At 44.2% G+C, this 27,342-nt stretch overlaps 1 protein-coding gene across 4 annotated transcripts; it reads right to left on the bottom strand.

The window, feature by feature from the left end:
• Window positions 1–336: 336 nt before the first annotated feature.
• On the bottom strand, window positions 337–23,404 carry PRKAA2 (protein kinase AMP-activated catalytic subunit alpha 2). 4 transcript variants are annotated; one of them, XM_069861914.1, is made up of 9 exons: window positions 23,265–23,403; window positions 17,320–17,461; window positions 15,199–15,292; window positions 13,678–13,822; window positions 12,760–12,847; window positions 10,030–10,254; window positions 8,095–8,599; window positions 6,362–6,488; window positions 337–6,150 (listed from the first exon to the last, which is right to left on the bottom strand). In XM_069861914.1, the coding sequence occupies exons 1-9, from the start codon at window positions 23,356–23,358 to the stop codon at window positions 5,912–5,914; spliced, it is 1,659 nt and encodes a 552-aa protein (XP_069718015.1). In that variant the 5' UTR covers window positions 23,359–23,403; the 3' UTR covers window positions 337–5,911. The 4 variants fall into 4 exon arrangements, with proteins under 4 accessions (XP_069718015.1, XP_069718018.1, XP_069718016.1 ...); XM_069861917.1 differs by having other exon boundaries at window positions 23,290–23,396; XM_069861916.1 differs by lacking the exon at window positions 337–6,150 and having other exon boundaries at window positions 6,370–6,488; window positions 8,022–8,599; window positions 23,265–23,404.
• Window positions 23,405–27,342: the final 3,938 nt, after the last annotated feature.

Below are 27,342 nucleotides of genomic sequence, written 5' to 3'. Positions count from 1 at the left end.
GCACAGTATCTTTAAAATCTTTTTCTCCGTGCTTTTGCATAAGGAGTTGACATCTGAGTCAGCACAGGTCCATCAGCTCTCCTGGATGCATGTTAATACACAACAAAGCCCTTCGGCCTGGCTCACAGCATGTATTCTGGGTTGAGAAGTCGCTATTCTGTTATTCATGTATATGTTTTAATTCCCCTTGCTTCATACTCCCAAGTTCTGGGGGCACCCATGGCCCCACAGCCAGGATGTGCTGGCAGCAACTCCAGAGCGAAACTCTACCAGCCAATCCCAGCCTGCAAAAAGGGACTGTGCAATAAGCAAGCTTTAAGGATTTGTTGATCTTGCCTCTTTTCATCTCTGAGTTTATTAAAGTGCAAATGTCAACCATGGAGACAGCTATCACATGCAGTGCAATACATCAAGAAACACTTTCCACACCATAAATGGAAGGTAAAAGGCTTCATCATGATTATCAAATGCAGTTGCACAAAGGACAAAACTGAACCTAGGCTCTGTGCCCTTCCATAACAGCTGCACCCAGAAATTACTAAACAAATTAATTTAAGAACAAAACTTTCTCCAGTCCATCAGCTAACAAAGTACAAAATGCCCAGAAAGACAGAAGTATTTACGGAGCTCAATATTTTTTCCTGAGCTTCATGTTAATATCTTTAAAGGGATGCTTATATTCAGAGCTTTTTAAGATTTAGTATCTTAACAACAAGAAATCATAAATATATGACATTGTAAATCCTCCTTATAGTATCAACAGAAAATTGCAATGGAGTAGTCCAGTTCATCTTTCTCACAGAGCAGATTGTCTGCCCAAAGGTGCTGGGCCACAGGTGCTACAGTTATCTTAAGATTCAGTTTTGCTTTGTGCTCTAAATGAAAAAAAAAACAAATGCATTGAGGTACAAAACATGTGAATGTAACATCATACAGAACATGAACATGCTTTCAGCAACAAGAATAAATATCACCATGTCTAAAGTATTTACTTCACAGTTTCATAAGATAAATAAAATATTCAAAAGTTGAAAAAAAAACCATAAGAGATGAATCTTACAAATAAACTTTGATTTTTAAATTAAGGCAGCTTCAGCAGGAATTTCAAGGCTTTTGTTGAAAACAGTTTTTTGTAACACCAACGTATAGTCGTGCTTTGCAGACAGAACTCTGATTTACCATCTAGTTCTCATTTGATGAGTAACATGAGCAAAGCTATGTACATCAAACACCTGCAACACCAGGTTTGCTCTCAGCAAAAGTCAGTGTTTGGTCAATAGGTACAATGTAGGAATTCTGAAAACCAGTTCATTTCTCAGGCACGGGAGTGAGGTACCTCTGAATGAATCCTTAACTCCACGTCCAAAGGGCAGACTGGAAATTCAGAATTACAGGAAGCTGTAATTTTTTTAATTTTTATAAGTGGATGATGAAAAGGAAAATATACAAGAAGGGCTAAGGAAGCCAAATGAAAGCACTAAATGGAAAGCCAATACCAAAGTAAGAAAGACCTTAAGAAACGTGACTCATCATACACCAGAAACAAACGGATCCTAAAACTTCTGAGTAAAATACTGTAATAGGTGGAGTGAGGCTTTGTTTGGCTCATCTGGAGGGTTGGATGTGCGGTATTTCTTCCCCCTCTCCTCTCGGCTAACGAGAGGGTGAAGCTAAATAATTGCACAACAAACGGTACTTCAAGTATTTAGAAACATGGCCTGCATGTCTCACTTTTGGGATCCTGCATAAGCTGGGGTATTTGTGCACCTCCTGAAATAAAGCTGAGACTTCCAGCAGTCCTGATGTATATCGAAGGCACAATTTCGTGTCCCGCATATAGGTCTCTCTCCTTTCGATATAAGTGCACACAAGATCACTGATGGTAAAGAGCAGTAAAATGAAAAGGAGTAGACAGAATGGTTATTTTGCTTGAACATTATTCCAATATGAATGGCATTATAATCATAGAAAAAAACATGTATATACAACAGATACTAACCAGTTGCTTCATTTTTTACAACACTGCCCATATATACACCCCTGTGCTTCTATACATCTTATGAAATGCTAAACCAGACACACACACACTGCATACATTTCTGACCCCTTAAGATTAAAAAAACCCAAAAAACCTGCTACCTTCACCTGCTCAGCTCTAACTCCTGAAAATAAAACTGCCCCAAACGCCATAAGCACCAGGGCTTTGGCTGGGAAGGGCATGTTGGGAGCAATGGGGTCAGCTAAGCTACTCATGGGCTTTACCTAGAATAAGGTGTAAAAATATCATCCCCTTTCTCTGGGTCCTCTCTCATGTCGGGATTATTGTGTGCGATGGCAGTTGTCCAGGGCACACACCTACCCCGCCAAGGACATAAACCTGAGAGGCCAAGGACAGAGATGCTACCTACATTTTTTTAAATATGTATACATATATAATATATACATACATTTGCCAATTAGTACAGTACAAGCTATTTCTGAATTAACTCATCCAGGAGTTGGAGGTTAGTGCTGGAGCCTATCTGACTGCTATATCATTTGCATTTTTGCCTCTCTCTTCCCTGGGCTGAAGGAAAGTTTGTGGCTTGCAATGCACAGCCATCCAGTACCTTTTGAAGAATTGCACTTGGAGTAATTCAAGTTTCTATAGTTCAAATAAGTCTACCCTGTTTTTCCTGATGCTCATGCACGTACCAGCATAACTCAAAAAAAAAAAAAACGAACCCAAAAAAAGACCACAGTGTAAAAGTTAACAAGTTTTACACTGACTACAGTGTAAAAGTTAAACTTTTCCTCTGGAAAAATGTAACTGGAAGGTCAGTAGCTTCTCAGCAGCCAGGAATCAGAAAACAGCCTATTTGAAGGTAAAACAAACTAAAAAAAAAGAAGTTAAACTTCTCAGATTATTTCAAAATTGGCAGAGTGGATTTGGGTAAGGCTGTAATGGACAGTTTAATCCAATGCATTCATTGCTGAGGTAATTCCATCAGTCCTACTTGCTCCACTGCCTCTGCTGACATCAAGGCAGGGAAGTTGCTTCATCTCTTTGTGTCTCTCCGTATGGAAAACTGAGCCACTCCTACTGCCCTCCAGGCAGGACTAGTTTTGCAGATTCATATGAGTTCTGTTCGCATGGGTCTAAGGTGCCAAGTGCCACAAGGGCTTATTCTACCACCTAGAAATACCACCTGACTCTAGGAAATAAATATTTCCTCCCAAGGGAATTTACTGCCATTTAATACTGTTAGTTCTGCTGGGAAGAAAATCTAAGAGGACGAGTGTCATTTTAAGGCAATACATCTGTACATCTACATGCTTCTGAGCCAAAGTTATCAACTGGGCCTCAGGTGTTTCCAGGATAAACGACTTGGCAAGATGCTTAGTTGTGAGTCGTGATTTAAACAGCCTTTTAGATTTCCAATACATTTAATGGCAGGGGTATGGACACTCTTGTTTTCTAGATGGAAATTAACGTCTATCCCTATGGCTGCTCAGCCGCCCTCTCCTGCTCCTTTCCAGAGGAATTTATCTCCAGCACCCAAAACCACTGAGGCTGCTCGCTCAGCATTTGCTTGAGTCTCAGCAGTGACCCAAAAGCTGCTGAAGATCTGGGTGCTGCTCAGCTTGGGCTCTGGGGTGGGTTGTTGTTGTTGTGGTTTTTTTTTTTTTTGCACACAGGAGTCTGGATTCTCCATCCTCACCAGGTATGACCTGCTCACATCCCACCATTGGAGACACACATCATCCAACAGCCACGCTATCCTAAACCCCAGAATATTCATTTAACAATGATAATATAATAAAAAGCACATTACAAAACCTAGGAGTACTACAAATATTTCTGGTGTTTCTTTTAAAAACAAAACTGTTCTGCTGTCAGGTTTATAATGCAACCACTGCTGCATTGGATTTAGAGTATAAGAACTTAACAGCAAAACTGATTTTTTTTTTTTTTGAAACGTTCTACTTTGTGTAGCTGCTGGAAAAATTGGAGTTGTGAAGTCACATTAGTGAGAATCCAAGCATAATCTGTAACAAAAGTAAGGCAATTCTGTGTTTTTTTAAAAAACGGACTTTGACTTCAAGCTGAATATGTCCACTTAACTGCCAGTAGATGGCAAAACCATCCCGTATTTGTCTTCATTATCTAAAATGATTAGTACAAAAGGCTTAATGTGTCACTCTCTCCCTTACTTCTCATAGAAACTTGCAGAAAGTATAAATTAAAGTGCAACTGTTCAAAAAAGCCTAGCAAAAAACCTTAATGGGCCATAAGAAGCTGTCAAGAAGGTGGATTTTTTTTTTTCAAGTTGAATGACCACATACCTGGGACCAGCAATGTTGCTCAAGTTCTTCTTTGCTTTGTTTCTTAAAAAAAACCAAAAGAACAAAAAAAAGGAAAAAAAAATACCCAGCAATTTTTTGGCAAACTTTTCATAAAGTATTTGTTCCTTGACTGCTTAGACTACTACGTTCCTTTGCGATCAAGTAAATGGATTAAATGCCATAGTGAAGCCAAGTAGATGCCAACACTGCCCATTAGATTAAGCCTATGTAATCAAAAATAATTCTTTTAAACAAAGAAGTCACACATGCTTTAAGAGTTTACCCTTGAATAACAAGAATTTAACCTTAAAAATCCCTGTCGTTTTTCTTAAAAAATAAAATCCTATCCTTCAGATAGGATAAAAGTAAAGAAACAGTAAAACTCTGAAATCAGATTTCCCTGCCTTAGCAGCGGAGCGGTGAAGGTCCCAGTCCGGTGAGCATCAGTGGGACAGGAGAGCCCTTCAGCATGAAAAGTGAGTCTCCAGCAGCACAAAAATGCAAGCAGGGAAGGCAGGGATGGCAGATTTGGCAGCCGTTTTAGGGTGGTGACAACAGGTGAAGGCTTCCTATGGGAAAGGTGAGAGGTAAATTCTTTGGAGCTGCACGATGCTGCTGGCTGTTGTCCAGCAGTGATGATCCCCACCTTTGTGCGAAGTGCTGGGTTTTCAGGTGGCTCATCGGCATCCTGCCCTCCACCGGTGGCTCATCTGAATCCTGTTTGGGATTCAGCCCCTGGAGCTGGCAGTGCAGCAGGGAAGGGCGAGCAGGTTGGAAGGGAGAGACGTTAAGAGCTGGAAAAAAGGCAAGCAGCCCTCACCTTTAAGCGTGGTGAGCAGGTCAGTGCTGTCTGGGGCTTTTAGGAGCAGAAGTAAAGCATCTTATGGGACACTCCTCTGCAAACACTTGACACATGGATGCTTTCCCATGGCAAGTTTGAATTGCACATCCTACCTTACCCTCCCTGTCTATATCAGGGGAAAAAAAACAGAGGGGAGGGATAGCATATTACGCTAATGAAGAAACATCTATGCAGCTGCTAGTTTTAGGAGGAAAGTGTTACTAGAGGCCAGGAGCCCTCCTGGCACCTTGGTGCAACTGACACAGAGCTACTTCATTACCCCTGCACCCTATTTCACCCCTCTGACGTGGCTCAGTCCATCCTGCCCCTGCTTTGCACAGCAAAGGGGACACAATGTCAACTTCACTGCACATTAGCTACATTGTAGAAAGGTTGGCCATGGCTCTGTTAACTCAGGATGAACCAGGGGGCAGGTGTTTTCCAAAAATTCAGTAATACATTGGCTACTTTATAGCCATGCTGACATTTCTCATTCAGTTCCCTAGGGAAAAAAGGGTATTGAATACATTTCACCACGGTATAATGAGGGAAATAAAGTTTTTCTTAACTTTCTCAGTGCCTTGTTAGAGGGTTTTGGGTCTGGAATTGGCTCTATGTCGTAGGCTATGGAGCAGTAAGGGGTGGAGGAGTAACGAAGCAGAAGAAACAAGGAACAGACAAGTAGGACCAAATCCTCACAGTGCAATACCATGCGTGGAGGGACTGGTGCCTCGGTGCTGCCCATCAGCGAGCCAGAGCCATGATCAGGCTGGCACACATCTCGAAGAAGTCCATGGTGTGGCTCCCCAGGCGCGGTGTCACTGAGGGGATGCTGCCGACAAAGGAGCCGCTCAGAGAGCCCATCAGTGACTGGCACTCAGCTGCTGCAGCAGCATCAATGCTCAGCCTCGGTCGGTGCAAGCCAGCAGCAGAGCAGGAGCGCTGTGGTGTGGAGGAGCCAGACCTCTGCTCCATCACTTCGTCTTATACATTTAAAAAAAAAAAAAAAGGTGGCATTAATTTGGCATCTGCAATGCATGTTTGGTAAGGACCTAGTAATAGTGGAGACAAATGGGCTTTTGCTGACTTGAAACAGCTGCATAAAACTGTTTTGAAATGCAAGGAATGATTTAATTTTTTTTAAACTAGCCATTTTACATTTTTACATCTCATGTTACACCATTTCCTGCTTACCATCAATGCTTTTGAAGTCCAAGAGATAGCTACGGTTGTCAACCTGGTAGAGCTGCAGGCTCATCTTCACATAATTGCCTGTCACTGGGTTCTTGCGGCGCACTCTGAGATGGTAGGAGTTCACCACCTGCAATCGGAAACTTACTTTCAGGAGCAAGATTCAAGTTAGTAAGAACATTTCTTTTGCTATTTTTTTCTAAACACTAGAAAGACATCTTCTAAGAAAAACAGTCTCTAGAAAGAAAAATGCCTATGAAAATAAGCAAATGGCTTCATATCCTATTATTTCCTCCTATCTTTAAAAACCGTTCTTAGGGCTCTGATTCACCTGTTGCTGGAGATAGAGCTGCCACGACCCATCTGCCAGACACCAAACGGAAGTTTGCTCCTTCCTCACCAGCAGCAATGGCCATGTAAGCCAAAAAGTCCACTTGTGGACTTGCATACTAGGACTGAAAACAGAGCAGGCTGCGTAGCTGGAAGGAGTAACCTCTCTGACCAGCACAGTTAAATTCAGCCTTCACGACTCAGCCCTGAGCTGTATTTTATCTTGCTGCTTCACACCCCACAATCTTCTGCATCTCATTTGCAATGAGGTCTTTTCTCTGTGCTATGCTTAAGAAGCAATTGCATGGATGGGAAAGCTATTTTGATGAAGAGTCATGTCTGCAGTTATTCTTAGGGTGGGGAAGACTATTGTGAAACCTCCTTGTCCAAAATAAGCTCCACTGCCTACACGAAGACATTGAGCTGACTTGGTTTGTGAAACTGTACCAGAAATATATCGAGTTTGTTCACTGTCTTTAGAATTACACAGCTAATAAACGTCTGGCTGGTGTAGGCATATGCATCTGGAGACACTCCATCTCCTGGCTAGTGCACTGAAATCAGTTTTTTGGGCGCTATGTGGCTTTAAATACATAATACTATCAAAAATAAGGAGGAGATAGGAGTTTTTAAATAAGTGTCACAGTGACGTTCACACTGAACAACCCTTGGGACCTGGAATGAGGAGGGTATCTCCTCTTGTGATGAAGATCTAGGCTGAAATTCTCCTTACCTGGCTCCTGATGCACACACAAGGCTGCTGCAAAATGCCATGAGTCAGGAGAGCTCACATCAGCGACTGCACCAAGATTTACAGAATCAGTCTCATCAGAAAATATTAAGGGCTAATTTAGGGATTTATTAATCAGATTTTGAAAAAGATTATGACTAAATGCTGCGTACCTCTGAAGAAATATATGAAGTGACTATGCCAACTTAAATGCCATCTGATCCCTCTGCCCACTCTCTATGCATCTTTTAAGAAGATGCATATCATGCCATTTCAGCACGCACAACTGCTAGGATCGAAGCAGAAATAATGAGTTTTTACTAAGAAGCACTTGAGATGACCTCACAAGGAATTAGCCACTAAAATTAGAAATGTGACAGGCTTCTCTTATCCCTGCAGTTAAACGAGGCAGAATCATCTTTCCAGCCAGAGGCTTAGAGCATTCAGAAACAAAACTCTTATTTCACACATAAACCAATGCTACAGATATTGAGCCCCAACTAGCACCTTAACGCAGTGTGCTTGAATAAATGAGAAATAGCAGGGATGACTGCAAGGTGTGGGTATTCATTTGGAAACAGGTGAGGCTGTAATGATACCTACCAACCTCCCTGAGCAATTGAGCTTGTGAGAAAACGACACTTGAAAACCATCACGAAGCACCAGAACTCCCTACCTTCCACTCAAAGTCCAGCTGTTTCATAGCACGGTACACCTCGGCCATAATGTCATAGGGTTTGCTTTGGCTGCGGATTCCCAGGTGCCACTTGGCCTTTTTGACAGTCAAGGGTTTCGGCTTTGTGGTGTTGAGGGCATCCAAAGGACATCGGGCTTTGGGGCTGTCTGCTATCAACGGTGGCATCCGTTCGGGGTGCGGCTTCACGCCAGGAGGGATGTGCATGGTGCTGTCGTCCATGAAGGAGCCGGTGGGCGGGCTGGAGGCAAGGTAGAACTCGCTGGCTTGGTTCATGATCCTCCGGTTGTCAATGACGAGGTGGTAAGCCACAGCCAGCTGGTCCTGAGGGTCACCACTGTACAGGCTATTCATCACCTCTGACTCTGTGCATTCAAACTTCTCACAAACTTCCCGAACCGCATCATCATCAATGACGGTGGCATCATAGGAAGGGTCCTCTGGGAACAGGTAACTGGGCAGCTCCTCCTTAAACCACTCATGTTCCCTGAGGAAAGGCAGAGAGTAGCTGCTGTGAGCTCAGTGCAAATCAGACTGAGGCAACCACTGCCACCAGTCCCTGGATTGCTCCCCAAGAGGATCTGGGCAGCTTTGGCTTGGTGTTTAAAGCATTTCATAGAGGAATAAGCAACACATTTCTAGCAAGGTGACTTCAAAACCCACTGGCAAACAAAATGAGCTCTACATTCCAAAAAGAGCAGTGTGTTTTGCACTAGAGAGGTGGCAGACGAAATGAGCCTTGAGGATGAGAAACTGGCTGGCTGAACACTCCTCAACTATATTGCTTGATCTGGCTAAGACTAATCCCAGCCGCAGAACGGGAAGGTCAACCCAGCCCAGCATGATCCTCCCAGTACTGCAACAGTGATGGCACTTTGCAAGCACAGCTGCTTGCTCACCTGGCTCCGAAGTTAAGACCTCAGCACTTAAGTGACGCTCATGCTTTTGGAATACAATGGGTCTGACAGAGATACAGAGCATAAAAGTTATCCAGGTACCTGATTCTCACTGCTTTACAATGAAGACAATGATAATTAAGTGGCTAAATGCCATAGAGAAGCTAGCCTATTGGTTCTACTTATCAGCTGTAATCTTGCCACGTGTGCTGCTGCTCTAACATGTAATTAAATCCTTCAGTCTTAAGGACTTAAGAAATAAAAAAGGCATTCTACTTAGTTTTACTTGAAATGTAAAATTAAGGCCATCCATTGCAAATGCACTAAAATCCCAAGAAATCCTCAAAGTCCCAGTAACATTTGCATATATGTTTGGCACACCAGCTAGATGTAACGATCACCGTAAATTTCATAAAATGTGTGTCAAGTTCCAGTTTTACAAAACATTCATAAAATTACTCAGATTATGAGAAATTTGAAGTCCTACTACCAGCCACAAAACTTTAATGATCTCTGAAGGCACAAATATCTGCCAAAGAGCCCAACTGTTCCCTTTAGACTGAATTTCCACAGTAATGCATGCAGATAAAAGGTTCATGAGCACTGCACTCATTGACTAAACCAGAAAACTACACTGCATGTAAAGATGAACCACTTGATCACATTTTAAACTACGTCCTGTATTTAAGGATAAAGTTATTAATTCTTGTGTTTCTTCTCCATTCTTATTGGACAGAAACTAAGTACAATGATTACCCTCTTATTCTGAACTGGTACCTAGAGGGAGGTCATCTTGATATAAAGTAATGAAAAATAGATGATGGTTTTTAAGTTTTTAGGATTATTGCATGATACAGCTGGTTTTGCTAAGTATTATATTATTATTATTATAAGAGACATTTGAGGCTATTTTATAATGCTATAAAATAGCATGTTATATAAATACACAAAATGTCCTCTGCCATTGGAATGCCAGAACCCTCCAAATGCAGCCAGCCCACCCCCTCCCACCTGGGCTGACCTGATGTCCTTGATGGTTGCTCGCTTGAGGGGGTCAACCTGCAGCATGTGCATAAGAAGAGTGGCAACGGAGCGATTGAGGTATTCAGGGATGTAAAACACACCTCCCCGGATCTTCTTGAAGAGGGTGGGGACGTGCTCATCATCAAAAGGCAGAGTGCCGCAGAGAAGGGCATAAAGGATAACACCGCAGCTCCAGATGTCCACCTCAGGGCCAGCATACAGCCTGTGCAAAGGCAAAGGCAGAAGAAAGGTGTCACCCTCCATCCTTTCCTCCTAAGAAGGGTACAGATCCTGCTGGGTGAGCTGGGGTACACTCCACCAGCTCCACCAGGGCCAGAGCTACAGCTCACGCCCAGGGCTGCTGCCATGGATGCCCCCAGTCAAACCTGCCTAAGCCAAAATCACTCACTGGCAAGGGGAAATGACATGGCAGAGCTGGCATGGGCTGCCCACGCTCCTCTGTACCGCTGTGGCGTAAGGATCAAATATGTCCCTGCCTCCGGCAGACCCTCCAAAGAGCTGAACCTCATGTTTCCAAGAGATCTACCAGGCTGTTTGCTCCTTCACCCCAAGGGCCTAGCCAGCAATTTCTGTTCATTTAGCAAGGCAGATTAAATGGCAGCAGATACTATATCTCCATGTGTTTATTTTCAGTTGAAGTTCATGTGCTGGTATGCAAGTGCTCCTGCTTCCGACAAGCTGCTAATGTGCTCCCTGGCATCACCAAGTCAGTGCACCCCAAATATATGGGGTTTACTGCTACTTGCTTACTTGATTTCTTTATTTCTTTTTGCTGTAACCTATTCTTTCCTAGAGATTTTGAGAGACAGTGCCTGCCCTTGGGCTGTAAAATCCTACCAAAACACAGAGGTTGAAATGAAAATCTAGAAGTCTTTGCATGAAACCTCATCATCCTGCACTTGCTCCTCCTGAAAAGCTCCACTGCAGACAGACTGATGTACAAAAAGCACCAGTCACGCACATTCACTCTCTGAACACAACCCAAACACCAGCTCTTCTTGTCCAACAGTCAAGACTTTGCCTGCAGAGGCCAAGGACAACAATGAAGTAAGTGTACTTTGGAAATGGGGACAATTACCTAGACAACCCCTTGGTCCTTCATGCCCAATGCTGACAAATAGGAACCCTGATTCTTTTGCTGATAACTGCATTGCTTCAACAGCTGATTAGACTTCTAAGCCCAAATGAGATGGGCTTTAGTGACACTGAAACCTGAACTGTCATGCTCTACTGCTTCTGTGCTCTACCCAGCAACTGCTGCTGGTGCCACGAAACAGCTCACCCCCACCCTGCATACCCACTCGCAAGGCATTCATCCCACTGCCAGAACAGCAGGTCATGCCTCTCCCCGACAAATGCAGGTATTTGAGAAGAGGGCAGCTTGGCATATTATTCAGGGATATAAAACTGGTACTATAAGAGGTGCTGATGCGGTAGGGTGGCTTGTTAATAAGATGGATTGCCTGTATCCTTGGAACAATGACGCATTGCATACAGGAAGCTGCAGGGACTAAAGACTTATTGTTATTCTGCTATATGCCTTGTATCCTATATGAACGGAAAAATATGTAGTTCTGGCCTTTATCAAAAAGGACCTGGAAATAGTATTATTTTTTTTAATTATGGCAGAGTTTTTGGCTTTGTCCCTGGCCTGAAAATGAAGAATTACTTGCTTTCGCATGCAGAGCTGCAGTCACAACAGAGTTTTGGGTGGTAGTTTAATTCCTAGAATACTCTGCCACCACTTGCACGGATGTAAACAGTGATAAAATAATCACAATCACAGTTAAGAGACTTTGAAAAAAAAATGTTGTATTTAAAAGCTACAGCTATAAGCAAGAATATACTGGAGTAGGAGAACTAATGCTCATGCAAAAGGTGATTCAAAAATTTGAGGCAGATAACGAAGGGATGGGCAGATTAACGACCATACAGAGGACGTAAAATCTGAAAATCTGTATTTGCATTACTTGCTATGATATTATACAGAGAGTGAAATAAGTATATTCTGTGTGACTTAGGTCCCTGATAGTGAAAATAGCAGGTACACTTCTGTATTAGCATGGCAAAGTCCAATTCTATCTTGCAGTGTGTTCAACAAACCACGTGTTGTACAGCTGTTGCATGCTGAGAGATGCAAACACACTAAAGATTTGTCAATTCAATTCATCAATCCAAAACAAATTTATAATGGGTGAACTTACTGCCACGGAAAAATCCTGTAGCTTAAGAACCAGAAGACAAGCATGTTCTATACAAGAGTTCAACAGTGCAGGGAAGTGAGTAAAGATCTTCCAGATTCTTCTAAGTGAATGTTTTCCTCATTAACATTGTGCTTCATATTACAGGTGGGCAGGAGAGTGAAGGCGGTGGCCCGGAAAAGTCTTTGCATGTGAAGCCTCAGTATTTGCACCCAAAGAGTAATTTTCACCCTCTTCAATTAGCAATAGAAATGGTCAACATCTGCTATTAATGACACCTCCAAAGTAAAAGTCTTTAGCAAAAAAACAGCTACTATTACAGCTATTGGGAAGTGTCATAATCAAGAAAACATTCAGATTTTTGCCAGTAGATTCACCCAAACATAAAATGCAGGCTAGAATGAGTCAGCTACTTTCACTAGATGTATAAAGTTGTTTCTGATTCCAAGAACAAGTTTAAAGACCACATGCTTGCATAGGCTCTGGGACGAAGTGGAATGTCTTACCTTCCAGAGATGACTTCGGGGGCTGCATAATTCGGGGAACCACAGCTGGTGCGCAGAAATTCACCATCTGACATCATGTTGGATAATCCTAAAAACAGTATGTTTATTACATGTCGATGTTTGATATGAAGGTCCAGCCACAGAAGACTCCCATGTTGCACAGAGGAAGAGAGGTATAGAAAGTGGAGGGGAATTGACATAATTTAGATGGACTCCTTTGAGCTGACTTGCAAATTATTATTATAATTGTTGTCGTTATTTTCACATCCAATCAAGGAATGCTCACTGCAGGCTAGTTTTCCTTCTTTAAGTTGCAAATCCCAGAGCACAGAGAAAAAGAGACATAATTAATCCCAGAGCACTTACTTTATATGGGAATTGTGCAGGGTTTGAAATCAGTAAATCTTCAAAAGAGTTTATCACTGCTAGAAAGGACTCACTGGGACTGAGCTGGTAGCTCAGCTACTTCAATGGATTTCAATCAGTAATGCCACTTAAAGACTCCTATTACTGCTCATTTGTAAAATGAAGTGAGGCCAAGAGCACATGGCCAAACGTACAGAGAGCACACATGAAAATAAACATATGCAGCCAGCTCACACTGGATTTAACTGCACCCAGGCTGTCTTAAACATAAATTAGCTAAATCTTTATACTAGGTGATTATAGTAAAACATAGTGAAGATTTGCAAATTACTTTACTGCTCCATTCTTAATGCCAGTACAGAAGCAGCCTACAATAAGTAATCCCTTCTTTTGCAAAAAGATCAGTGTTTGTAACTGTGGGCTTTTCAGGTAAAGCAACTGCTAGCGGTTAGGAAAACAGGCTCTGGGTTTTGTAAGGCGTGCTACATGGACACGCTCCAGCAAGCGCCTCAGAGTTGGCTGCATTTCTGGAATGCTGCTGGGGTCACATACCAAAATCAGCTATCTTTGCATTCATGTGTGCATCCAGCAGCACGTTCTCTGGTTTCAGGTCTCGGTGGACAACCATGTGTCTGTGGCAGTAATCCACCGCAGAGAGAATCTGCTGGAAAAGGCGTCGAGCTTCTGCCTCTTCAACCTATGGATGCAAAGGGAAATAGTCCTGAAGGTTGGTCTGTGTGTGGAGCTGGCAAGGGAAGGTTTGTCTTAGCAAGGAGCCAAAATGTTCAAGCGTACAGAGAGAAAATCACAGCGTGCTTGTGACCAGAAGCAGCAAATAAAGCAGATTTCCCTTGCATTTTATAATGTGCTAGTGTCTGCAAATGATACAGCCCAGAGATGAAATCAGAAACCTATATTTAGCTTAGCTATCACGAAGAACTTATTGGTGGCACTTATGAGGTGATGGCCTGGTGCCCCAACAGGACTGGTTCTGCTATACAGCACATGTAGATCGAGGCTGGAAAAAAACACTGCAGAAGATGCTGCAGGGAACAGCTCCTCATAGACAGATGGCTTTGGGGAAAAAAGCTAAAGGTGGAATATTGTGATTATTTTAATTAGCTATATTAGCTATAAATTTGTATGACCTATATTAAAGAAATTATATTTAAAATTATGGGGAGATTGATTACTTTTACTGATGACTAAAAAGTCCCTAAATGAAAAATTAAGTTTCTGAATGCAGAAGTTCAGAAAGGATCTAAATTAGTCACTGAAAAGATCCAGATAGTATGTGCTGGAAATCAGAACTGTACACAGGAAAGTAAAGGGAGCCATCTCCGTCAACCAGTGAACTAATCTAAGCCAATTTATTGTAAATGTATTGATTTTTGTAGTACAGAGAGGAAATGTACAATGGGCTGATCCTTCACCCAAGGCTTTATTCTGTATGTCCACTTCAGCACATTATCTCCTTGCCCTGCAGCTGCCCCCTGCCTATCAGTATGTCCACTGGGCAGGCACTAATTATTCTCTTTGTAACCATAATACCACATTTCATGGGTTCAACCTATGCCTCAGGTGATTTATACCCAGTAGGTTTACTGGCATCTGAAAACGTGTTCAGATAAGCCACATCCTTAAAAAGCCTTCTTCAAAAATCCTGACGTGGAGCCAAGGGGGAGGCGAATGACTGGGATGGAGACCACCATGAGTGCTTTTCCCCTATGGTGCCCTGCACACGCATATTTCTGCTGCTGTACTGTTGGGTTTTTTAACAGGCAACCCATAGCTAAAATTATAGAAATATGATAGTTTTCCAAATATTTTCACTAAGCAACATGTTACCTTGGATATTTTGGTTTGCGTATCGAAATACATCAGAGAACGTTGCAAAAAATCGCACGCTACTTTTGTGCGAGCCGGATACGAGACACTCCAGATGGGATTGCTGTGAAGCAACTTCTATTTTGGGCCTTAACCTTAACCGCATTCCCTTTAGCAGTCGTTTTGCTTCTAAACATCATCCTCTTCCCACACAAGTGTTTGGGCTGACACGGTACTGGCACTTACACGTCCGTGCTTACAGATGTAATCAAATAATTCACCGCCAGATACGTATTCCATGACCATGAAGAAGTCCGTTGGTGTGCTGATGACCTGGTACCTTCAAAAACACAAGTAAATTTAGCAAAAAAAAAAAGAACAACAAAAGACTTCTAAACAGATTATCAATTTCATATCAACCCCTAAAATAAGCATATGTTTGGATCTTGCATTTATAACTGCTTTCTACTTCTGAAAAGCCATCTCTTATTTCAAGTATCATCTTTCACTTGTCTATGAAAGGATCTCTTTTATGGACCTATGGTTTTCCTTCAAGCTCTTAAACAATCCTCTGAAATATATGCCAGACAATCCTATCACATTTATGACCCTCCTGACTTTCAAATTTTCACTTTGCCTAAGATCTGCAACAACAGCTTTAGAAATTAACGCACTATTAGCCGGGGTTGGAGAGAGGGTATATTTGGTTTCCCTCAAATGAAGGATAAAAAAGATAAAGAACTGTAGACACTAGAGGGAGCTTCTTTTGGAGAAATACAGAAAAAAAGATTATCACCCCAAAAGATCACGGTTATTTAAAAACAATTAAATCTCTATATTCTAGAATGAGGGGTAGGGGAGGGAAGAGTATCACCCTTGACTCAGAAATTTATTCTCCCTTTTCACTAAAAATGATCCCTGAGAGCTGCAAGGGCATTTCAGTGTCCCAGCTGGTACAAACTGCCAGTGATCAGCTGAGGTCAATGCAGCTACAGCAATTCATATCAGCACCAGCTGAGACCCCTGCTTGGTTTTATTTCAGACACATTGTTGTTGACTTTTTTTTTTTTTTCAGCTGAATCTCTGTGGGTTGTAATTTGAAACAAACAGATTTCAAACAATTTTCAGAGATCAGCAAGCGAAAGGGTGATAGTCCCATAAAGATCAATAGGTTCAACTTATTTTTTCTGAGCGCTTTGGACTCAGACATCTATGTTAATGGTGATTGCCCCACTAGTTCTTATATAAGTGTGTGTCTGTAAAAAGCTACTGAAAGAGGAAGTTTACATACCGTGGTCTCCTCCTCACGTCTTTTCTCAATCATTGTATTTCATGATTGCAATATGTACTACAGGACACTGATATTGTTAAACTAGGATAATTAGTTTGACAAATGTGTGAACAGGACTTAACTGCAGGATGCTGGACGCACAGATGAGGAATCTTACTGGCTTTTTCATGAAATAATACCAATCTGTTCTCCAATAAATCCATGGAACTGTGAAGTTACTCTAAAGTCAACAGTTGCCGCATGGTTAGTTATTTAACTGCAGAGAGAATTTGTTTTCCCTCGCCTCTAAGTCACAGGTATTTGCTATATCTCATGTCAGTTTTAAGGCTGACCTAAATGTCAACTTATCCTTGCAGTTACCATTCAACAGTTTACTTTTATAGAAATGCCAAATATATTATCGAGTGCCTCATTAATGTGGACTGGCTGCACAAACTGAGGATTGAGAAGGAATCCCAGAGGCTGGAGTGCAGGTGCTGATTTACAACTTAAATTCAGGTTCATCAGAGTGGCAACTTTGAAAACTTATGTCTGAATAATAAATTAAAAAAAATATGTTCCTTTAGCTCTGGATAATCAGGCCATTAAAACGTAAATCCTGTTGACTTCAGGCCAAGACTTCACTTTACAAGCCTGACTGTGCTGCAGTTCCTCAGGCACAATTCTCAGCAGCTTCAAGTCCAAAGATATCAAGGCTAAAAATGCTTATCACAAAAAATCCTACAGCATGTCAATGCATCTTTATAATGGCCTCTGCATGGAAACGAGGACAACTTGGACAGGTTTCACAGAGTAAAATTTGATGCAGGGACATAGGTCTGTTGGCTGTTGCAATGCCCCAGGCTTCCAATGGAAGAAACATCTTCCATCATTTCTCAGTATCAACTGTCCCCACCGTAAGTTAGTGGGGGAAAAAAAAACCCTCTCAAAAAGCAATGCTTGGCATTAACGTGCACAAGCTTGACCATGCACCTAACATTTTCTACTATTCTAAGCCACCTCCTGAAATCAGTTCAGTGGTGTATGTCTTTGCAGATGGAAGGGTTAGCTGAACACGTGGCAGAAAGGGTACTCACAGTTTGATAATATGAGGATGCCGGAAGAGTTTAAGGTTTTGAATTTCTCGTTTGATCTTCCCAACCACATCCAGGCTGCGTATCTTCTGTCTGTTGAGTATTTTTACTGCTACTTTGTGACCTGTCAGCTGGTGTTCACCAACTATTGGAAAGACAGCATTGCAAAGTCACTAAACAGAGTAGCAACGTTCACAGAAGCAATTCAGCACACTCTGATTTATAAGCTAAAAACAACTCTTGAAAGGGAAAAAACCCAAAAGATTGGGGGTAGGAGATTTAAAATTTGATTTTTGTCTCTTCGTTTACTATTTTCCTAGTGAAGTCATGGAAGACAGAAGAGAACGGACTTACCTGACAACACCACTCAAGTAAATAAAACAGAGTGAGTTACTAGAGGAGGTCATACCCAAAGTTTATTTGCAAAGACTTACAGTATGTAAAGCTAGACCAATCAGAAACAGATATATTTAAACGGCGGAGGAGAATCTCTGTTATAACACACTGATTAAGTAAATCCCTGGGAAGCCCAGTCTTAAAACTAAACCATCACACTTTAAAAAAAATGATACAGGGATTTTCCCTGCTGAAAATAGGACTGCAGGATTTGCATTACTAAAATGAATTTCTATTTATACTTTCTCAAGTGTGCTTCTTGATTTGATGACAAACTGCACAAACACTGCTATACGGCAAGAGCAAATTCTGGTTTTACAAAAGAGATAAACTTCAATATGGGGTTTTATAATATGCACTTGGTGCACGAGATACTGATGCTTATCTCCTGTGTACAAGGGACAAACAACCGCAGACTAGGCATAGCACCATTGTCACTGATGGAATTGCACTAACTTAACATAATGTGAAATTAATTCAGCATTTAATACATTTGTTATCGATAAACAGACTATGACAAAAAAGCTCCTTGAAAGCAAAATTTATACTGAAGTCAACAGCAGAAACTGCTTGAAAACTGTCAGTCGGATATTTACATTTAAAAGGGTTGTCTAACAATAAACTATCCTTTCTCAGTATTTTCCAGTATAATCCTAAAAATGGTGACATATAGATGGCTTTCTAAAGACTGCACAGAAAACCTGCTTACAGTAAATATTTGTGCTCTCTAATTATGAACGTTACGCTTCCAGTAATAACACAGAGTGCAAGGAGTTAATAATTATGTGCAAAACTTGTTATTACATTATTAGATTCCATAATTCTGGAGGCTTTAATGAACCGATCAGAAGCAAACAGCATAAGCAGACAGCATGAGAAGGATAGGGCAGCAGTGCCCGCACCGCTCAGGGCACGCGAGGTCACTATTATTAGCCATCAGATAAGACCTGCCAGAGATTCTTTCCTCAGTAAGAGCATCCTAAAAATAAAACACTTTACTGCCCTTGAAAATTAAAGCACCACTTTGCATGTCCATTTTATTACTTGCAATACTTAAAAATACTAGACGAAATTGAAATAAACTAAGCTTTGCAGTTTAGATGCAATTTAGGGATTAGCTGAGGGCTGGAGGAGACAGATAATTCCTCGTGTGGTGCAAGGAGAGTGCTGTAAGAAGTACAAGGAGGCATTTTCCCTTGTGCATCCCTGGGGAAGAGGACAGCAGTGCCGTGTTGAGCCTGCCTCATGGCAGGGAGGCTTCATTGGACCAAGACTGCAAAGCATGTCTTTACTGGGGCTTGCAGAGGGACTGGGGTACAGCCTCTTCGTTTTCTGCAAGGAATTCTTCCCACATTGTGCCAACAGTAGTCTCTAGCACTGTGATAACTCTGCTCTCTCTTTCTTGGGAGCATAACATGTACTTTGAAAGCTGCCTGTGATTCATTCAGCTCCATTAAAGAATTATAATGCATTAAGCCATTAGTTGGGAAACTGATGAATAGCAAAGAGGTTTATTGCTAAACTAGGAAGCAGACCCTGATTTCTGCCATCCTCTGTTTCAAGACAACTTCTTTTGGCCTTATCCCTGTAAATGCTTTGAAAAATCTTTATTATATACTTGGGGGAGAGGTAAAATGGCCATTCCCAGAATGAATAATTACTGTTTTCAATACCATTGCTGAATAGTTTATCTCCTTTCCATGCATGACAAACAATGTGTAACTCTGCAAAGGTCTGCTAGCTCAAACACATTAATAATTAAAAATAAATAGTCTATTTTGTAATCTATCTTTTGCTTACAGTAAGCATTAGATACAGAGACATTATTGTTTTGGTCCCCAGTGGCTTGTTAAGCCTACTTGAATGCCCTGAGAGATAGAGACGAAGAGAGAACATAATTTGCTATGTAGTGGGAGACTTTTAAGCCTTTCAGGTCTCTCTGGTTGCATCCTGTAGATGCAGGAATTCTAACATGAAGCAGTAAGGACAACCTTCCCTCTGCTCATGGAGTCACTGTGATGCAAGTGCTGGAGCACCTTGTTGGGATCATACAGCTGAAGGATGAGGAGCATCAGCAGGTTCCATGCCTCCCACAGGCACAGAGGGGGATGCTCATGCAGCTCATCTCTAACGGATTTGTCCTCTCCTTGTCCAAGGATAGACAGTGGTGGTCTCAGGTGGTGGTAAGGAAGGCTTTTCCTTCCCTCTCACTATCTCCTGGATTAAAAGCCCAGGGGGAGAAGGGAGGGCTGAGAGGCAGTATTAGAAAGGGAATTTGTGCATGTCTTGTCTTTTAGTAAGAAGTACTCGGGTAAGCTCCACTGAAGCTTAAAACTAGGAACCAGGACTCTGCTGGGGGAAGGAGGTGAGATGGGTTTGACACTGAAACAAGGAGCAGCATTGCACAGTGTGCCACAAAAAAAAACCCCAGCCATAAAGGTTAGGTGGTAACACTGACCCTAAACTCCAAAAAGCAGCACTAAACGGGACACAGTGTGAGTGTCCTTAGCTGCTACCCAATCTCTTCGCACATGTGAGAGCCTGGGCATGAGAACACTTCAGCATCAGGTGCTATTAGGAAAGAAGGGAAGAGAGAGAATAGAACTAGTTTCTGAAAGAAAACTCTTCTAATTCAATTATTTTTTTATAAGAGAAAAAAATGAAGAGGAATAGTGTTTATAATATTGTAAGCTGACATAATCATTAAAAGCACTTGACAGCATGTTTTTTTACAGCAGGCACCAATGAAGCCTAACTCTGGGTGAGTATTTCATACAGCTCAGGAAGCATGAGGAGTCAACGTTTTTGCAAATGCTTCAGAGGAAGATAAAAGTTTATGAAGGGTTGAAAGAACTCCTTTCCTATCAGCTGTTCCAGCACTTATCTTAGCCCAAAGTTAAAAATGAAATCCACTCAGAGCACATATTTAGTAACGCTATTAATTCTGCCCCAGTGCCACTGGCTCACAAGTTATATCATCCTTCCTTTTCCTTTCCTTCATCTGTTCAGTCTCCTTCAGTTTATCTTCCCTCTAACACAAGGTATGTCCCTCAGCAGCAATGGTACAGTCCTTGGGAAAACAGGATCTGACCCTGATTCGAGCCCATGGAGGTGCCATCCTAACTAGCATAAACATAACCCAACCACTGCTGGTCCTTGAGGGACCACAAATTGATCACTTTGGTGACCAACAAGTGTCAGGTAAGAAACCACCAAGTGGCCACCAGGGATGTCATGTGTGGCACCACATGGAAAAATACTTGTGTTAGTCCAATAGATTCTGACTTAAGCTCTCCAAGCTGCAACTGTTATTCAACCTTGTTGTGCAAGGTCTGTGGTCAGGGAGAGCTCTTCGGGGACACACAGGTGGGATGTGCCCAGGACAAATACAGCAACAACTTGTCCAATCCGTTCTTACCAACCAGCAGTGGAGGAGATGCCACCTCTTTCCTTCACTGCTTCACTGAACTCAAAATCCAAGATAATTTCCACAGTTCTGTTTTCTGCAAATTAATCTTATCTCTGGCTTGCCGGGCAGGGAAAATAACTGTTACCAGCTTCCCCTGCATTTGGCATAATTCTGTGTAGCAATGTTGACAATTGTCACGAGACCTGCTATCCATTCACACCCACCACATTAACTTCTTCCACCTTCTCCTCTTCTAAAAAATGCTGCATTTTAATCATCATTTCCGGCTGGAATTTTAGTATTATTGCCAAAATCCTGCTCTCGTCTACCAACTTCCATCACTTGTATGGTCTTTCTACACACAAGATCAAGGAACTGAATAAGCTTAAAACTAACCACCTCTTGCAGTATTTAGCTATTTTTTAGGAGGATTTCAGTGCCGAGCCAGAATGAACATCACAATAGGGCAGCAGGGACTTCTTCTACCATATGTCTGGTTTCTGATGGCTCAAGCTGACTGTTGAGCTCCAGCCACAAATTCAAGCTCTGGTATAGTCACTAAATCCTTCCTTTCACTGCCATTTCTTTGTAATTTATGATTTCTTAACTTTGAGGAGTAAGGCAGGAAAAAAAAGTGTCTCTTACAAAGTCTTGTGCAAGGCAGAGTTTAAACAAAACACACCAGCAACAAGAAATGTCACAGATGGCAACAGCCTTCTTAGTGAAAAAGCAATTATTATACACAATACATACAAAGCTTGAACCAATTCAGGCAAAAATCTCTTTGTTTTTCTCATGCTTCTTTGTAAACAGGGTGTATAAAGGCTTTTCTAAAGCTCATTTGATTAAAATGTGATAATTCTATAAATAGGAGATCTAGTTTCTTTACTTCAGTTTCCAATCTGAAGTCCAAATTTCACCTGTCAGTTGTAGTCAAAAGATTAAGGGGGAAAAAAATATAAAGGGTTCTACTTAGCCTTAATGGATTTTGAGCCAGGAAATCTCTTTTATGTCATTTGCAGTTTCCGAAGTCTTTTCACCAAAGTCAGGTCATATGGGGAAGGGGGAAGTGTTTGTACTAGTTACACCTCAAAGGTAGTCAAGGAAAAAAGGGCTGCTGTTGGCTTAATTCGGTCCACAAGAAAAAAAATTGCCTTTGGAGCCTCTCTGAGGTTTGCTGCTATACGAGTGATTTAAACGGTCCTTACTGTTAAAAGTATTTATTCTTATAATTCTTTACTCAGTAAATTTGTGGTTTGGGATTAAACACGGCAATATATTTTTAGGGGCCTGATTAATGGTCACAGGTGGATTTAGCTCCGGTGGTTGTGGTGGTTTCTTTCCCCTGCCATCAAGTTTGGTTTATTTTAAAACTCCAGTGGCTAAGTGCGGGCACATCACCCCCTTGAGCAGCCCCAGCACTGGGGGGAACCTCCCAGAGGGCTGGGGGGAGGGTTGGTGCTAAACCCATTTCCAACCAGAAATCATAGCCACCCGTTTTGCTTAGACAATAAATTTCGGTGGTTTGGTGTTGCGGGTTTTTTTTTTAATGTCCCGATTAGAATCATGGAATCATAAGGTCGGAAAGGACCCACAGGATCATTAAGTCCAACCATTCCTATCAAACACTAAACCATGTCCCTCAGCACCTCGTCCACCCGTCCTTTAAACCCCTCCAGGGAACGTGAATCAACCACCTCCCTCAGCAGCCTCTGCCAGTGCCCAATGACTCTTTCCGTGAAAAATTTTTTTCCTGATGTCCAGCCTGAACCTCCCCTGGTGCAGCTTGAGGCCATTCCCTCTCGTCCTGTCCCCTGTCACTGGGGAGAAGAGCCCAGCTCCCTCCTCTCCACAACCTCCTTTCAGGTAACTGAAGAGAGATGCAAAGGTAACATTTGCATGTAATGGCAGGATTCACAGCTGAAATAAATACGAATATCTGGAAATCTTACACAGTCGTGTAAAGCAAAGCTGGCGCCTTGAGAATGCGCGTTGACTACTCCGGCGGGGATGAGGGGAACCCCCGCGGGCAGCGCCAGCCGGACCGGCCCCCCCCGCCCAGACCAAGCCCTGGTGCTCCCCGTCCCCGCGCTCATCCTGCGGGATGAGCCCGGCCCCGCTCCCCGCGGCCGCGGTACTCAGCCCTTGACTTTGCCGAAGGTGCCGACCCCCAGCGTGTCTCCCAGCACGTAGTGGCCGATCTTCACCCGCCCGTCGTGCTTCTGCTTCTCGGCCATCTTCGCCCCCCGCCGCAGGACCACAATGCACAGGGCCGGCCCGGCGCGGCGGGCGGGAGCGGCGGCGGCCGCGGGAGGAGGGGCGGCGGGGGGGGCACCTCCTCGGGAGCATCGGCGGGGGGGGCGCCCGCCGCGAGGAGGGACCTGCTGCTGCCCTGGCTCGGGGCGCAGCGCCTGGGAGGGACAGCCTGCTCGGGGGATGCTGTCCTTGGGGACACCCTCCCTCCCTGCTGGACACCTTGCTTGGGGGATGCCGTCCTCGGGTCACACCCTCCCTGCCGTGCACCCACCTGGGAGGGACACCCTCCTAGGGGGATGCTGTCCTCAGGTACACGCTCCCTGCTGGACACGGTTCTTGGGTGATGCTGTGCTTGGGGTACGCTCTCCCTGCTGGACACCTGCCTGGGATAGACACCCTTCTTGGGTGATGCTGTCCTCGGGGTACGTTCTCCCTGCTGGACACCCTCCTTGGGGTGATGCTGTCCTCAGGGTGTGCTTTCCCTGCCATGCACCCACCTGGGAGGGACACCCTTCTTGGGTGATGCTGTCCTTGGGTACATCCTCTCTGCTGGACACTCTCCTAGGGTGATGCTGTCCTCGGGTCACACCCTCCCTGCCATGCGCCCACCCGGGAGGGACACCCACCTTGGGGGATGCTTTCCTCAGGGTACACTCTCCCTGCTGGACACCCTTTTTGGGTCATGCTGTCCTCGGGGTACACTTTCCCTGCTGGACACCTTACATGGATGATGCTGTCCTCAGGGTACACCCTCCCTGCCGTGCACCCACCTGGGAGGGACACCCTCCTGGGGTGATGCTGTCCTCAGGATACGCTCTCCCTGCTGTGCACCCATCTGGGAGGGACACCCTCCTGGGGTGATGCTGTCCTCAGGGTACACCCTCCCTGCCATGCACCCACCTGGGAGGGACACCCTTTTTGGGTAATGCTGTCCTCAGAATACGCTCTCCCTGCTGTGCACCCATCTGGGAGGGACACCCTTCTTGGGTGATGGTGTCCTTGGGGTACACCCTCCCTGCTGGACAGCCTGCTTAGGGGATGCTGTCATCAGGGTACGCTCTCCCTTCTAGAGACCTTTCTTGGGTGATGCTGTCCTTGGGGTACACTCTTCCTACTGTGCACCTGCCTGGGAGGGTCACCCTTTTTGGGTGATACTGTCCTCAGGGTACGCTCTTCCTGCTGGACACCCTCCTTGGGGTGATGCTGTCCTTGAGGCATGCTTTCCCTGCCATGCACCTGCCTGGGAGTGGCACCCTCCTTGGGGTGACATTACCCTTAGGGTACACACTGCTTGGGGTACATCTACCCAGTGGGGATGCTCTTCTTGGGGTGTGCCCTCCTTTAGGTGGACCCTCCTTATGGTGTACCTGGCATCACTTGTTTGGGGGGGGCAGCTGCCTAAGAGTGACACTGCTCTTAGGACACAGTCTACTACACTGCACCCTACTTGGGTTGGAGCCTTCTCATAGTGCCCCCTCTTTGAGGTGCACCTTCTTGGAGGTGATACCATCCTTGGAGAGCCTACACCTGAGAGTGTCAATCTCCTCAGGGTGACACACATCTGATGGTGACACTGTCCGTGGGGTATGTCCTCCTTTTGGTCCACCTTCCTTGGATTGATCCCTCCTTTTCTCGTGTTTTGCTTGGAGTGGCACCAGCTGGGGAAGTTGGGTTTGGACTAGAGAGTACATCCCCACATGAGGGATGTGCTGTGAGGTGGGAAGCATGTCTCACATGCACCCTGTGAGGCCCAGCTGTATCTTGGGCTGGGAGACGAGGTGGGTGGGTAGAAGGGATTGATGATAATGAAATAACATGGCCAGGTGGGGGCTCATGTTGGAATTTGGGTAGTAGGCTGGAGGGGAAGAAAGGAAGCGTTATGGAGAAGAAAAGGGTGGTTGTGAGGTGGATAATGGGTGTCAGGACCTGCCTGGTTGGGTAGTGCCAGACCCTAAGCTCTGTGTGCAGAGGAAGGGGGAGTGGTCCTCATGGATGTCTCCTTGCTGCCTTTCATCCTGAATGGAAGGCTGGTAAGTTCACTTGTGTGTTTGTGAAGGACTGAATACGGGGCAATGGTGGTGCTACCTACCACTCGCAGCTGCTGGGCAAAGCGTTGTTTGACACAGTTTCTCACAGCATTCTGCTTAGGAAACCATCAGCCTCCGGCCTGGACAGGCGCACACTCTCCTGGGTGGAAAACTGGTTGGCTGGAGGGCCCAGAGAGTGGTGGGAAATGGTGTGAAATCCAGCTGGAGGCCAGTGACAAGTGGGGCTCCCCAGGGCTCAGTGCTGGGTCCAGCCTTGTTCAATGTCTTTATCAATGACCCGGATGAAGGCATCAAGTGCACCCTTAGCAAGTTTGCAGAAGACACTAAGCTGGGTGGAAGTGTCGATCTGCTGGAGGGTTGGGAGGCTCTGCAAAGGGATCTGAACAGGCTGGACCGCTGGGCAGAGTCCAATGGCGTGAGGTTTAACAAAGCTAAATGCTGGGTCCTGCACTTGGGGCACAACAACCCTATGCAGTGCTACAGACTAGGAGAAGTCTGGCTGGAAAGCTGCCTGGAGGAGAGGGACCTGGGGGTGTTGGTTGACAGCGACTGAACATGAGCCAGCAGTGGCCCAGGTGGCCAAGAAGGACAATGGCGTCCTGGCTTGTATCAGAAACGGCGTGACCAGCAGGTCCAGGGAGGTTATTATCCCTCGGTACTCGGCACTGGTGAGACTGCTCCTCGAATCCTGTGTTCAGTTCTGGGCCCCTCACCACAAGAAGGATGTTGAGGCTCTGGAGAGAGTCCAGAGAAGAGCAACAAAGCTGGTGAAGGGGCTGGAGAACAGGCCTTATGAAGAGCAGCTGAGAGAGCTGGGGTTGTTTAGCCTGGGGAAGAGGAGGCTGAGGGGAGACCTCATTGCTCTCTACAACTACCTGAAAGGAGGTTGTGGAGGGGAGGGTGCTGGCCTCTTCTCCCAAGTGACAGGGGACAGGACAAGAGGGAATGACCTCAAGCTGCACCAGGGGAGATTTAGGCTGGACATCAGGAAAAAGTATTTCACAGAAAGGGTCATTGGGCACTGGCACAGGCTGCCCAGGGAGGTGGTTGAGTCACCTTCCCTGGAGGTGTTTAAAGGACAGGTGGACGAGGTGCTGAGGGACATGGTTTAGTGTTTGATAGGAATGGTTGGACTTGATGATCCAGTGGGTCTTTTCCAACCTAGTGATTCTGTGATGGTGGAGGAGGGGCAAAGTAGTTACCAGAGCCTTGTTGTGGGTCAGTAGCTGTGTTAATACAAAGGAGCAAAACAAATCACAAATACATGAGGAAGAAAACATCAGTGCATTAGCAGTAAGTGCACCCAGCTGAAACCACTTCTGTGTCTTGACAGTGCTGTCAGCTGATGTTTCTCATGGGCTAACAACTCATCCTAACAACAGCATTATCCATTCCTTAGCGTTTCAGCCATGGAATAGCCTTCAGTCTAGTATGGTGATGATGTATATTAAATAATAACACAGCTGCTCTAAATGGGCTGTTTCTTGCTAGAATTTCTCATTAGAAATGCACTTTGAGGGGAAGAAAACCCTATTCAGAAGGAAACATCCATTTAGGGATCCCAACTTTTTTTCTGTGATGAAGATATCCCTTTTTTACTCATTGAAAAGACAGCTGCAAACCCCGAAAAGAAAGCCCTTGCTATGCTACACGGTAACTAAGGCTGGCAAGCAGCTGATGTATGCTTGCTATAAGGTGAAGGTCTCCATGCTTTGCAGTTCTATGGTTTCATTTGCCCCTTTCCTGGGTTATCAGACCTCTGTGAATGCTGTCCTGGGACTTCTGCATTTCCAGACCAGAGCTCAGGCAAAGCAGGAGCTGCTCCTCAGTTCAGAGAGCTCTGCTAGGGGAAGGAGCTTGTCTCTTTCAAGGGGTCAGCCAGTGGACAATTTCAGCTCAAATTCAAAAAAGTTTCCT

This window comes from Phaenicophaeus curvirostris, chromosome 8 (assembly GCF_032191515.1).
Source record: "Phaenicophaeus curvirostris isolate KB17595 chromosome 8, BPBGC_Pcur_1.0, whole genome shotgun sequence".
NCBI classification, from domain to species: domain Eukaryota; kingdom Metazoa; phylum Chordata; class Aves; order Cuculiformes; family Cuculidae; genus Phaenicophaeus; species Phaenicophaeus curvirostris.
The sequence above is the reverse complement of the archived record's forward strand: the minus strand, read 5'-3'. Positions and strand labels throughout refer to the sequence as shown.